Source organism: Dicentrarchus labrax, unplaced genomic scaffold, assembly GCF_905237075.1.
Source record: "Dicentrarchus labrax unplaced genomic scaffold, dlabrax2021, whole genome shotgun sequence".
NCBI classification, from domain to species: Eukaryota; Metazoa; Chordata; class Actinopteri; family Moronidae; genus Dicentrarchus; species Dicentrarchus labrax.
The window spans coordinates 19,034,273-19,046,856 of record NW_026136704.1 but is presented as its reverse complement, the minus strand read 5'-3'; the positions used below and the strand labels follow the sequence as shown (position 1 = coordinate 19,046,856).

Below are 12,584 nucleotides of genomic sequence, written 5' to 3'. Positions count from 1 at the left end.
GCTCGCCAGTAAATTATACTCTGTGCAGATGAGAGTGAGAACACATCTAAAGACAAACTGAGAGTACAGAGAGTAAGAGCACAAAAAGGTTTGTTTCAGGAGGAAACAGGTGTCTGTTCTCTCGCTTCTCTTCAGTCTCTCCAGTTGTTCTTCCATATCACGGAGAAAGAGACGTTCTCCTCCCAGTGGTGTGTCTCCAGCGTCATACTGACACCTGCTGGACAGGGAGGGAACTGGCGCAACTGCTGGTGCAACTGCTGGTGCACATTAGTATTGCTCATATAACGGAAACATTAAAGTGCACTTTATCTTATAAAGAAACCTTATATACTTACGTAACACCATCTGGAATCAAATTATCATTCCCCAGACAAGTGGATCTATTAACTCTCTAAATAGAGTTCTATAGGTGGTGTACTGTAATTGCCATATCAGTAACATCTAGAAGCTGAGTGATGTGATATGATAATGAAAATTCTATGAACAGTCGCTGTAATTGTTTCTCCTGTTCAGATTGGCCGGTAAAAGATCTCTTTCTAATGCAATTCCAATGGAAGTGATGGGAACAAAATCCAAAGTCAGACAACAAAAACAATGTTCAGCTAGAGAAGCTAATATGAGGCTTCAGTCTGAATCAGACAAAGCAAGTGGGTATCTAATTTAGTCTTTGTAGTATAAAAAACCTTGTTTTTGTTTCTATTCCTCCACCGCAGCTCACCAAGAAAGTACATAAAGCATTATTTATATAGCACTTTTTGAAACACACAGTTACAAAGTGCTTCACAAACAAATACATTTGTATGTATACAAATGTACATACACACACATATATATGCATATATATATATAGATATATACAATCATACACAGTCAAACATATACATATAAATACTAACATGGATGAATAAACAAGAGGAAAAGAATATGTTTAAAAAGAGACACAACAAAAATAAGGCAAACAAAGGAAAGGAGATGCCTGTAGAGGTGGGTTTTAAGGAGCTGTTTCAAACAGTCCAAAGATTCGGCAAATCTGAGTGACAAAGAAGAGAGAGTGAGTGAGAAAGAAGATTCCAGAGGGTTGGGGCAAAAACAGCAAAGCACGCTCGCTTTTAGTTTTGCAGTTGTGGGATGAACAGAAAGATTTGAGGATTGGAGTGAGTAAGTAAGTAAGTAAACAGAGTGAAATTTCCTACTAAAACTATACCCACTTGATTTATTAATGGATCTTTTCAGAGCCAGTATGAACAGGAGGATTACAGCGACCAATAACTTTTTCAATGTACATATGGGCATGTATGTATTGTATGTAGGTAGACCTAAAAAATGTGAAGTTGTCCTTTAAATTTCTTTTCCTTCGAACTATAAATGCTCACTTTTTTCTCTGTAACGTTGTTGTTAATTTCTTGATTTAAGGACGTTTTTAGCACATAACAGAGTTGTCACAGAACTTTAGCTTCATGCAGCATCATTTGAACATACCAATTACATCCCCTTCACCCCTGCTGTTTAAGTAGGCAGCACATGGGGAATGAAAAGGAGGCTGGTTCTCTCTCTAGAGAGCCAAGGTGACTTTGCACTCGGTTGATGTTGTTTTGCTCCATGTCTATCTCTCCCTTTCTGTCTTCCATTTTTCTCGCTCTCCGTCTCTTGAGTTTAGCTCGCGTCAGAATACATAATCCAACTTTCATTCCCGCTCTTGTATTCCTCCTCTGATACTCTCCGTTGTCTAACTCCATTTTCTCATTCCCCGCAGATTGACACCGTATGAGTGGTACAACCCCCATCCCTGTCTAAAGGGTCGTTGTAACCTGCTGATCAACCAGTACTCGCTTGGCAACAGTTTCTGGTTCCCTGTCGGAGGCTTCATGCAGCAAGGATCCACCATTGCTCCCAGAGCTCTGTCAACACGTTGTGTCAGCGGAGTGTGGTTAGTGTTGGCAACAGAGACACACAAACATAAGTGAATTTGCATGTTCTCAGCTTTCAAATCCTCACATATATACACCCATTTGGTTTCTGTTTTAATTTTGTGCATATTGCTCCATCATGGAATGCTTTTCATTTTTCTATGTGATCTTGAAGCCTCATTCCAGATTTCCAGGACATCATGGTTCAAGATGAAATAGTGATGGCAGTTGTGCATGCACATACGTGAGACATTGTCTGTGTACGTCTGCCTTTGCAGCTAAAACTTCACTTTCTCATCCACACCGAGCATTGTCACCTTCATCCATACACACCCACCCATTCATCCATCCACAGAAAATCCTGCAGTGTCTTCTCCTCTCAGGTGCGCGGTTATTTTCATCCTCCTACACTTTTCACCCAGACAATCTATCTTCATACACCAGCTTGCCCATTTACATACTTTTATAGGTGAATACATATGCTCTTGTCCCCTGCCTTTCCTCTACAGGTGGGCCTTCACATTAATCATCATCTCATCCTACACCGCCAACCTGGCTGCCTTCCTAACGGTCCAGAGGATGGAAGTGCCGATAGAGTCCGTTGACGACCTGGCAGATCAGACGGCAATAGAGTACGGCACCATGCATGGAGGATCTACAATGACCTTCTTCCAGGTCAGAGGTTACACGCACCGTTGCATGTGATAGATTGTTTATACTCACTGCTACTAATACTATACAGCCACACATATACACACAGACTCGCCTAAGAGCCTGCAGTGATCAATGGGCCATCAGTGATGTTATCCTCCTCATCACCTTCCTGTCCTTGCGGCCTTCCTCCTCTAACCACAGGTTTTATCTGTTTCCTGTCTGTTCCCCGCCACAACCATTCAATATCCTTCTCCTCAGGGAGATGGGGCACTGTCCAGGGCCCTAAGAGAGGCACACACTATCCTCTTTCATCCTTTCAAGAGTTGACCTTAGCGAGAGAGAGAGAGAGAGAGAGAGAGAGAGAGAGAGATAAGAGAGAGAGAGTGAGAAACAGAGTATGTTACAGGGAGAGAGACAGTGAAGGATGATATGGGGGGAAGGAAAGAGAGACATTATCCTTGTCTTTCTTTGTGCTTTCACATCCACTGGACCTTAAATAACTCAGGAAGACAGGCCAAGAGAAAGTAGAGGACAGGTTAGGATGTTAAGTGAAGATTCTGTTTGAAACTCTGAAGCTACTCAGGTGGGAGAAGAAAAAAAGTCGCATTTAACTGCAGCATAATTCCTGGAGAATCAGAGAGTTTGAAGAAATCCATCAGTCAAGAAAATAAAAAGGAAAACAAATGAAAACCAATCTGCACGTCTGCAAAACTGAAAAAATATGCAAATCTGCGGCCGATAGAGGTTTGTTTACTGACTCCCACATCTGATTGTGTCTTTCACTCCTGATCGCCTCTTGCCGCTCTGCAGAACTCTCGCTACCAGACCTACCAGCGTATGTGGAACTTCATGCACTCCAAGCAACCCAGTGTGTTCGTGAAGAGCACGGAGGAGGGCATCGCCCGCGTCCTCAACTCCAACTATGCCTACTTGCTGGAGAGCACCATGAACGAGTACTACCGCCAGAGGAACTGCAACCTGACTCAGATCGGAGGTCTGCTGGACACCAAGGGCTACGGCATCGGCATGCCAGTGGGTGAGTGGAGATTTAGAAGGGCTGAAAAAGTAAGGGAAAAGAAAAGGAGAACGTATGAGTGAACTCACAGACTATCAGCGACTAAGAGAGAAGGCAGTTTATTGGAGAAGTAGAGGGCAAGGGAACTTCAGTGTAAAATGAAAGCAGCAAGAGTTTTGCTTAAATCAATGTATAATTCATACTGAAGCGAAGAAAGGGGAAGGAAGAACAGGGGCATTAGTTGGAGGATACACCATAAACGTCACATTGGAGAGGGTAATTGAAAGTAAAGCCTCAGAAAAGCCAAACCATTAGCTGTTACCATGGGAGAAAATGATGCAAAAAGTAAGAAACTAAAGGAGAGTTACTGCTAGACTTTAATAGAGCGGCTGTTTCCACGCTGTGATGGGAGAAGTGAGGAGGAGAGAAAAAGGGAGTTTGAAATATTGTTCCTGTTGAACGTGTAACTGTTGCTGCTCTGAGAGAACAAACACAGGGTTTACTCACACTTTGATCTCAGGTTGAGTGAAAACTGCAGGCGGTGGGGAAAAACACACCTTAAAATAAACAAGATTAATTTCAATTCCTTTGATCTTTAAAAGATAGATAAATCCACTCTTTAGTGGATGTTCCATACTGCATACTGTGATGTGACCTGCGGAACACTGCAAAATCATAGCAAGCCCTTTAATCTTATATTTGAAATCTTTTTATTCTTTTGTTGAAACAAAGTCTTAATAATGGAGCAACATAATTTCACATTTTCCGCGGCAAATCAGAAGAAAGGGTCATGAAAATGTCATTTGATTAAACAAAATGAGTGTCTTTTCACTAAAAATAAAGGAGATTTTTTTTTGTCTGAAGGGATAGACTCCTTTGTTAGGGGATTTCTTGCAGTTGTGAGCGTATCCCCTCTCTTCCCTGCAGGGTCAGTGTACCGTGATGAGTTTGACCTGGCCATCCTCAAGATGCAGGAGGACAATCGTTTGGAGATCCTCAAGAGGAAGTGGTGGGATGGTGGCAAGTGTCCAAAGGAGGAGGACCACCGTGCCAAAGGTTTGTCTCCGGTTAATCCTCATCTGTTCTTCAGCTCCGCTTCAGCTTTTTCTCTGCCTCCTTTTTTCTTCTGCTACAAATCCCTCTTTTCCCGTCTCTCTCACTCTCACTTCTCCTACCATATCCCTTTGTCTCCAGGTCTGGGCATGGAGAACATCGGCGGTATCTTTGTGGTGCTGGTGTGTGGCCTGCTGGTGGCTATCTTCATGGCAGTGCTGGAGTTTGTCTGGATGTTAAGGCAGACACCAGGAAATGAGGTGAGAGAGGGCTATCTAACCTGCATCTGCTTTGTCTCCCTCTCCCGTCCCTGGTACCCTCCCCCTCGCGGAGCCACTAGGCTTTCCAGCTTCCAGCTTTGACAGGAAGTGTAGCAGGTTTCTCCTTCTGACACCCAACGTTCCTCCACCCAGCCTATGAGACATATTCAGCACAAAACCAAAGATATACCTCACTGATACCTCACTCAGAGTACATGCACTGTATGGGTTATTTTGTAGTTACAGCAGTAGAAGATTCATACGTATACATATCATGATACAGTATATTGAATGTAGTTGGAGCTTATTGGTGGTGAATTTGTTCTTACACGGTGCTGCCACTGAGATTGTGCTCATAAAAATAGTTGTAGTTGTTTTAGCCTTTACTCCTTCTTAGCCTTAATCCACTTTAACGTAAAAGATGTCTGGCATTGTGTGAACATATTCACTCCAATCCAAAAACCCAAACCAGAAGTCAAGAAGTAAATTAAAGATTTCTACTTTACATAGAGGAAAAAGGAACTAATAAGTATTTTTCATCGTGAAGAGTAAATATATAATCAAATAAATTTCAATGTAGCTTAATCTGAAGCGAAGACCAGAAAGCAATATGAGTGTGTCCGGTCTTGTGACAGAACTCCTGCTGTTTGAAGAGGCATTTTCATCAGGACACTTCCAGAAAATGATCAGTTCTGCCAGTGAAGGAGCTCTGCTGTGCTATTCTTGAGGCGGGGACACCATTAACAGAAACAAAAATGGTTGAACAATACATCAGAGAAAGATGTGCATGCAGTGTTATAATTACTTCTGATGTGATTCCCTCAAAAGATACTTGATAATTGTCTTTTCGAATGGACTCCACACTGTGACTTTAATTCAATAAACATTCAGAATGTGAAAGTCAAAAAGCAACTCATGTGATTTCTTCTTCTTGAGCAGCACAGATCGATGTTTCATTCCAACGTGTAAACCTTGTGTGTGTTTAGGTGTGTGTGTGTGTGTGTGTGTGTGTGTGTATATATATACCTGTGTGCATCTGTATAGTTGTTAGTGTGCTCATGTGCAGCATGTGTGGATTGATAATTAGTCACTGCTGTCTTGAGCATGTCTGTCATTGTAATTATTTGAGTTTACATACTGTAGATATCCACTGGAGCACTCCATCATCAGTCCAGGAGATAAAGTGTGTGTTATGTGTCTGTGTGTGTCTGAAAAGTATGTTCAAAGTTACATTTGTGCTGTTATTTTTACTGCTAGGTCCTGAAGCTACACTAGCTCGGTTGTTCCCACTATATAAAGATAACAATGTAATGTTATGTGTTATGTGTCTGTGATGTCCATCAGTCTGTCCTTATCAAGTCAGTCAGTCAGTGAGTTGTCTGGCCTCTCTCCCTTTCTCTCCCTCTCTTATCCCCCTCTCCCCTATCTTTTTCTCCCTGTGTGTGTGCTTGCAGCAGTCAGTGTGTGAGGAGATGCTGCGGGAGCTCCAGGGGATCGTCCTGTGCCGCGACAGCCTGCAGGTGAGGCGCCGGCGGGCGGCTTCAGTGATGCGGCCGCGGCCTTTACCCCTGGAGGAGCGGCGGGCACGAGCCGCCGCCGTCAGCCTCAGCAACGGCAAACTGTGCGGGGGCACCGGACTGCCTGAACCCCTCTCCCACAGACTTGCACAGGAAGCTTCCCTGGTTGCGAGGGGATGCAGCCACATCCGCATTTGCCCCGAGTGCCGGCGCTTCCAGGGACTGAGGATGCGTCCTGCAGGGGCCACCGGGGCCCTCCCTTCTCCCACGCACAGTGAAGAGAGCATAGAGTGGGACAAGACCACAAATAGCAGTGAACCTGAATAACGCCCAGCGATTCCAACAGGACTGACTTTCCCAGCAGCCACCTCTCTACTTTCCAGGGATCAGAGATCACATGTTTTTTTGATTCAGCCATTCGGAGCTTGATCTTAAAGGGTAGGACAATGCTGTGAACTTTGTTTTGCCCTAGAGGAAACAGCCAGTAGTCAGTTTTGGAATCTCCTTGGGTGAATTTTTTCCTTGGTCATAGGAGAAACTGATGAGTCTGTCTCGTTGTGGTCTGTCCCTGTTGGCCCTTTGTACCGTGTAAAACAGGACGGACAAAAACAGCTACGGGGCATTTGTACTATGCAGTATTTTCAGTCATTTATCATTGTGCTGTTTCTTTCTTTTCCTTTTTAAATTATTTCTGTCATCTGTTGGATTATCAGTACTGAATATTGTTATTCTATTGTTCTTAAGAAAAAACTTTAAACAAGTTCCTTTTTTTATCTGACAATTTACTGTATGAACGTATATTGCCTCTGAAGAGCTGCAAAGATGAACAGACTAATGCAAGGTCATCCTTCAAATCCTTTTATTTTGAAAGTGCCAAAAACCATAAGTATTATCTTGTGGCTGAAGAAAGCACCACAGCCTTGAGAAGACAACAAACTCAACTGAACCTAGAAAAAAGACAAACAAACAGAGACGTACAGACACATGGACTTATTTTATAGTAGTGATATTCTATTAAAAAATGTTTTAACTGTTGGTATCTCTGAAAGACAGCGATGCATGTCCAGAGGTGTTGGCAGGTGCTCATTGAATGATTAATTACTGAAGTGGTGGCTGAGTAGCTGAAAGGTTAATTTCCTGTTTTGAATACCTGCTTATAAACACGATCGCTACACACACACACAGACACACATACACAAAGACATCCATTTATTTCCTTTCTCCTCTGTGTTTCTTTCTCCTCCAGATGTCCTTCATCTTTGACGCCATTTATTGTCTCATTACCTGTCCTCTGTATGATCTCTCACTTAAAAATCTACACACAATCTCGCACCGTATTTCACTTAGAGATTAGGGCTTTCCCTCCATTCTCACATATTCAAGACTGATTCAGGTTTTATGAGGTTGAGCCAGTGAAACCGAATGAAACCCAGCATATACCAGAACCAACCAAAAGCCCCCAGTAAAGTAAAACAGTTTTTATATCAGCAGTTGACTTGAGTTCTTTTAAATGTCAAGTCAGTTAAAATTTTATTGAATGTGATGTTTAACACTCTGCTTTCGAGGGTTGTTTCAGCTCAGATGATCCTTGACATTTTCATACTTTTATTTTTGCGAAGAAATAAAAAAGACTAAAACCAAAATTACAATATAGTAATCAGGTCTTTAAGAGAAGAATTAATGCAAACTGTTAAAGAAACATAACTCAAACATGATTCAACTGTTGGTGAAATCGACTGATTGATCCGTGACTCTAATTATAACCTCCAGAAGTGAAACAATGAGAACAAACCACCAGCAACAGTATTTTCCCACTGATACGACTGGTTTGAAGGTGTTACTGTACGATAGCCTGACTGTTGCACAGTGGGAATCAGCGGTCATCCGCCTGTCTACACTGCTACTGTATTATCTCTGATGTGTCCGTCATTTTAAAATCTGCCCATCAGGTTCTGTCAATCACCATCCCTCAAAACTAGGCCGCCGACTCGACACAGCTCGAAGGTACTGCTGCAGCATCTCTCTTGTACTTTTATTAGCCACGTTTCGAGATCTGTCTTCATCACTCCTCACCCGCAGGTTGTCATGCTTAGAAAATGTCTGTATGTGTTCTTTTAAAAGAAGAATCCTGGAAAAGGAGTTAAAGTTAAATTGAGGTGTCCAATCTATTCATCATTCATCCTTTTTTCTCCCCTTCCCATTTCATTCCTGACATGTCAAAATCCCGGTGTATCCCAGAGTACCTCCACACAAATCAAAACCTCCATTCCGATCCAAAACCCTCCCACCCACAGCAGCGTCTCTCCTTGACACATAAGGAAGCCAACCTACAGCTTGCCAAGTTCACAAAAGAAAGAACAATCAAAAAGAAATCCATGATATAGCCATAAATAACTATCACAAGAGTACAACCCCTCGAAAGACAATAAGTTAAGCCTGGAACAAAACAGTTCAGCATCCCCTCCACATTCGGATGAATCTCCGACCACCACAGAACTGAAAAGTTTCCAAATATGAAAGAAAAGATTTTGAAAGTCAACCCACAGTTTGTCTCTAGAGTTCCTCTAATGGTACAAACTGTGAGAACTGATGAAGGAATAATAACCTATTGGGAGGAGCATTTTCCTTCTATGAGTACAAAGTAATTAATCAGAATTAGTCTCTTGCATTTTCGTTTAAATGTGTTTACGTTAATGTAGAATCATGATCACATATGTCACACTGCCACCTCATTTGTTTTACCATTTCAGCTGGACAGTAACATCAGAGTTCACCCAAACTGCCTCTGTATTTGTTAAGCATTTATTTTTATTTATTGCATGAATAGCCATGATTAGTGTGCTGTTTCACAAGCTGATGAACATGTGGATCAACCGCTGACAGACCTGGAGTGAACTGCAGTACTAGCACAATTGTACTAGTTTCTTTTAAAACAAATTGATGGTTCTGAACATTTGTGTGACTGGAATCACAAATGAGTGCAATTTCTATTTAGGGAGGCTTTTTTTTCTTTCTGCTCAAAAAGTTTTCAGACTTCAGATGGCATTTCAACTCAGGTCTGCAGTCTGAACTCCCACAAGAACACGCCGGTGTTTGAGACAGCACTGAATCTGCTTGATTCTGCAGCACATAGAAATGAATGGGAATCGCAGAGGCTTTATGTTATCATCTGCTGAAGCGTCAGTAGTGCCAACGCACTTAATCCTCAAGTAATGAACCATTATTGTCCCACAGACGGTGTGTGAATATAGTATGATCAACAGGGTTCCCCAGTAATGGTCCAAAGTGTTGTTACAGTCATTTGAGGTTGACTATGTTAATAGAACAGAGAGATACAGACCTACATGTGTATATAGTTTATATGGACACACTATGCCCTTTAGACACATACTATGAACACATAAAAACTCCACACACAGTTCATGTTATCTTTCTATATTTCTTTATATAATAACTTGTTAAAAGCAAATTGCCAAGCAAATAGCAAAAAAAAAGAGAGACCCATTTCATTACCAGTTTTATAAAAGAAGTTTCTATCCATTTGCCGAACGTCACTAAGAAACTCATGAGAGTAAGAAGGCTCTCGCTGCACCCGATGCTAACTTCTTAAACACTAAAAACATTTACAAGGGTGCTAAATCAAGCGTAGTTGGAATGAGATTGCCAATTACCTTGAAGGCACGAGGAGCAGTAGAGTAAGAATTAAAACAAATCCCACTGAAACACTGGGCGACCTTCGCTGGGACACCACTGAGAGAGATGGCAGGGTTTTGGCTGCTATATTTTATATGCTTTATTTTCTTATGTTATTTTTATTCCATTATAAATACATTTCTTAAAACAATCTCCGTTCTGTGGGGGTTCTGGTTTTGTCTCTTCTTTACTCTGATGTATTTGACCTTCTGATCTGTTTAGATCTGTCATGCTAAATGGCGTCTGAGTGCACTTTTTGTTTTTCAAGTTTTATTTACTCAACTGGGAGAAATATTCCCACCGTGCACCTGTTTTGTTGTGACATATACGCATGCAGAGAGGCGGTAGGAGGATGTATGGGTTTCTAGCTGAGTAAACATGGCGACTGTTGAGTCAACCAGAGCTGATGCATCTACCTCTCGTTTCTCTCCCATAACTGAATTAACGTCTGCAAACTCGGGAATAAGTCGAACAGCTGAGAATTTATGTGGGTGGGTGGGAAGTCTTAACGGAGGCTAATGAGTTTAACAACTCTCTCATGTGCTATATACGCATCCACTCACCCGTAGTCCATCTATCACTGTGATTTCCGGTGGATATGTCTCTCCTCAGGATAGTGAGTGAAAGCCACACAACACCCTGCATCTGATTTACGGTTTAATTCAGATTGCCTCTCCGAGTGCCTCTCTCACAATCTTTCCACTGCAGCATACGAGATGACAAGTTCTGTCAGTACATCACCAACCAGCATGTCACACACACACACACACACACACACACACACACACACACACACACACACACACATGCGTATGACTCGTGGTATGAAAACTCACTGCCACCTGTATGTCACTGCTGTGTCAAGTTTCATTCATCGTGCTTCTCCTTCTGTCTCTGGAGCTCCAGGTCCATAAATTCAGTGCACCACCACCACCACCACTGCCTAGCTGCTGTTGGATTTATGGAGCACATGATGAGCAATGAGTGCCTGCAGAGGTGTGTCAATCTACTTCACTCCTCATGCTTTACCCAGATGTAGCACATAGCAATACCAATTTCCCCCGTAGTTGATGTTATTCTGTAAGAATTTAGGAGTTACAGTGTTGTGAGTCTGATGCATTTCACCACACTAACCGCTCGCGTCCCTCTCCCTTGAAGGGTGGTTTTTTCTCATCAGCCCATTCCATGTACATAAATGCTTGTTTTGGCATTTCACCCACATGAAATTCATATTTTCTTAGCTTCAAAGCTCTCCGTCTGGTTGTAGGAAACCTGGTATATTTACTGTTTAGAATATTGTACATCTGCATTCAGCATTGTATTATTGCTTTCTTCTAGCAATTGTCAAATCTATTCATCCCATTTCTTCAATTGCATCCCTTTGTCAAACAATTGCTTTCTCTTCTCTGACAGCAGATTTCCCAAGGTTAACAGCCGCATGTATACATCCACTCCATAACAGCCACTAATGAGATCTGGATCTAAGGATACCAATTGAAAGACATAACTATCAGTGGAAACTATCTGATTCACAGTGAGACTGGTGCACATTTTTAAGTGAGAGCTTTCCTATTGATTTGCTGGTAATTAATTACAAAAAAAGGCTTGTTGTTGTTGTTGTTGTTGTTGTGTGCTCAAAGAAAAGGTATTCAGAGTGCAAGAATTCTCTCCAAGGTGAGATGCTGTCAAGGCTGTTATACAGCCTTTTGTTCCCTGACAGTTGTTGTTGAACATATTGACCAAAACATCTTGGCATTGTTTGTCTTTCAGAGAAATAAAATGGAGCTTCATTTACTTTGTCTTTCGTTCCCTCACTGTTCATTCCTGCTTTGATCGATGGCCCACAGATGGGGAAGCATTGATTACCTAGTTGGGTGGGTGGGTGGGTGGGTTTAGAGTGAGTGAGTGTGTGTGCATGCGTGGGTGTATTTGTATGTGAGCTCTCTCTCTCTTGCACTCGCCTCCATGGGAAATCACAGTGAGCGCATCCTTGATTCATCAGCAGAAGGCCATCTCGTGTCATCATTACCCAAAAGCTGAACAGTCAACAACAAGTCAAATTCCAGAGGAAGAGCAGCAGCAGGAAGAGACTCATTGTCAGGTATTCATCAAGAATATTAAAGCAGCTTTTATTGTGGAAACCAGTCTGGTAGGGTAACGCATAACAAAACCACCAGTCCTTCAGATGTTTTTTTTTTTACAAATATAACAAAACTCGGTTGTATTGAATGTTGGTAAAAAAAGTCTTTGTTGACCTTGGATTAGTAGGAGTTTGAAAGACTGAAGTGCACATCAGTCACTTTCCATAATGAGTCCACTTTTTTTTAGAGAGCATCATTTATCTTCAAGCAAATGCATCGATGACAGCAGCCAAACATTAGCAGGGTTCAAATTAGAATCAGTTCATTAATCATGTTCACCGTGGACAAAACAGCTCGTTTCTTTTTTGCCTGCTGGTTGTGCAACAAAGGTGAACATGTTTATA

The 12,584-nt window shown here is 41.9% G+C and overlaps 1 protein-coding gene across 2 annotated transcripts in view; it reads left to right on the top strand.

Moving 5' to 3' along the window:
- The window catches only part of grik4 (glutamate receptor, ionotropic, kainate 4), a 275,167-nt gene extending 263,274 nt beyond the window's left edge, over positions 1-11,893 (top strand). The window contains exons 16-21 of one of the 2 annotated variants that reach the window (XM_051397871.1): positions 1,754-1,927; positions 2,417-2,582; positions 3,372-3,597; positions 4,504-4,632; positions 4,771-4,889; positions 6,347-11,893. In XM_051397871.1, coding sequence (XP_051253831.1) covers positions 1,754-1,927; positions 2,417-2,582; positions 3,372-3,597; positions 4,504-4,632; positions 4,771-4,889; positions 6,347-6,733 — 1,201 coding nt within the window. In that variant the 3' untranslated portion in view covers positions 6,734-11,893. Of the gene's footprint in view, positions 1-1,753; positions 1,928-2,416; positions 2,583-3,371; positions 3,598-4,503; positions 4,633-4,770; positions 4,890-6,343 lie in introns of both variants that reach the window. The other variant, XM_051397870.1, reaches the window with a different exon arrangement.
- Positions 11,894-12,584: the final 691 nt, after the last annotated feature.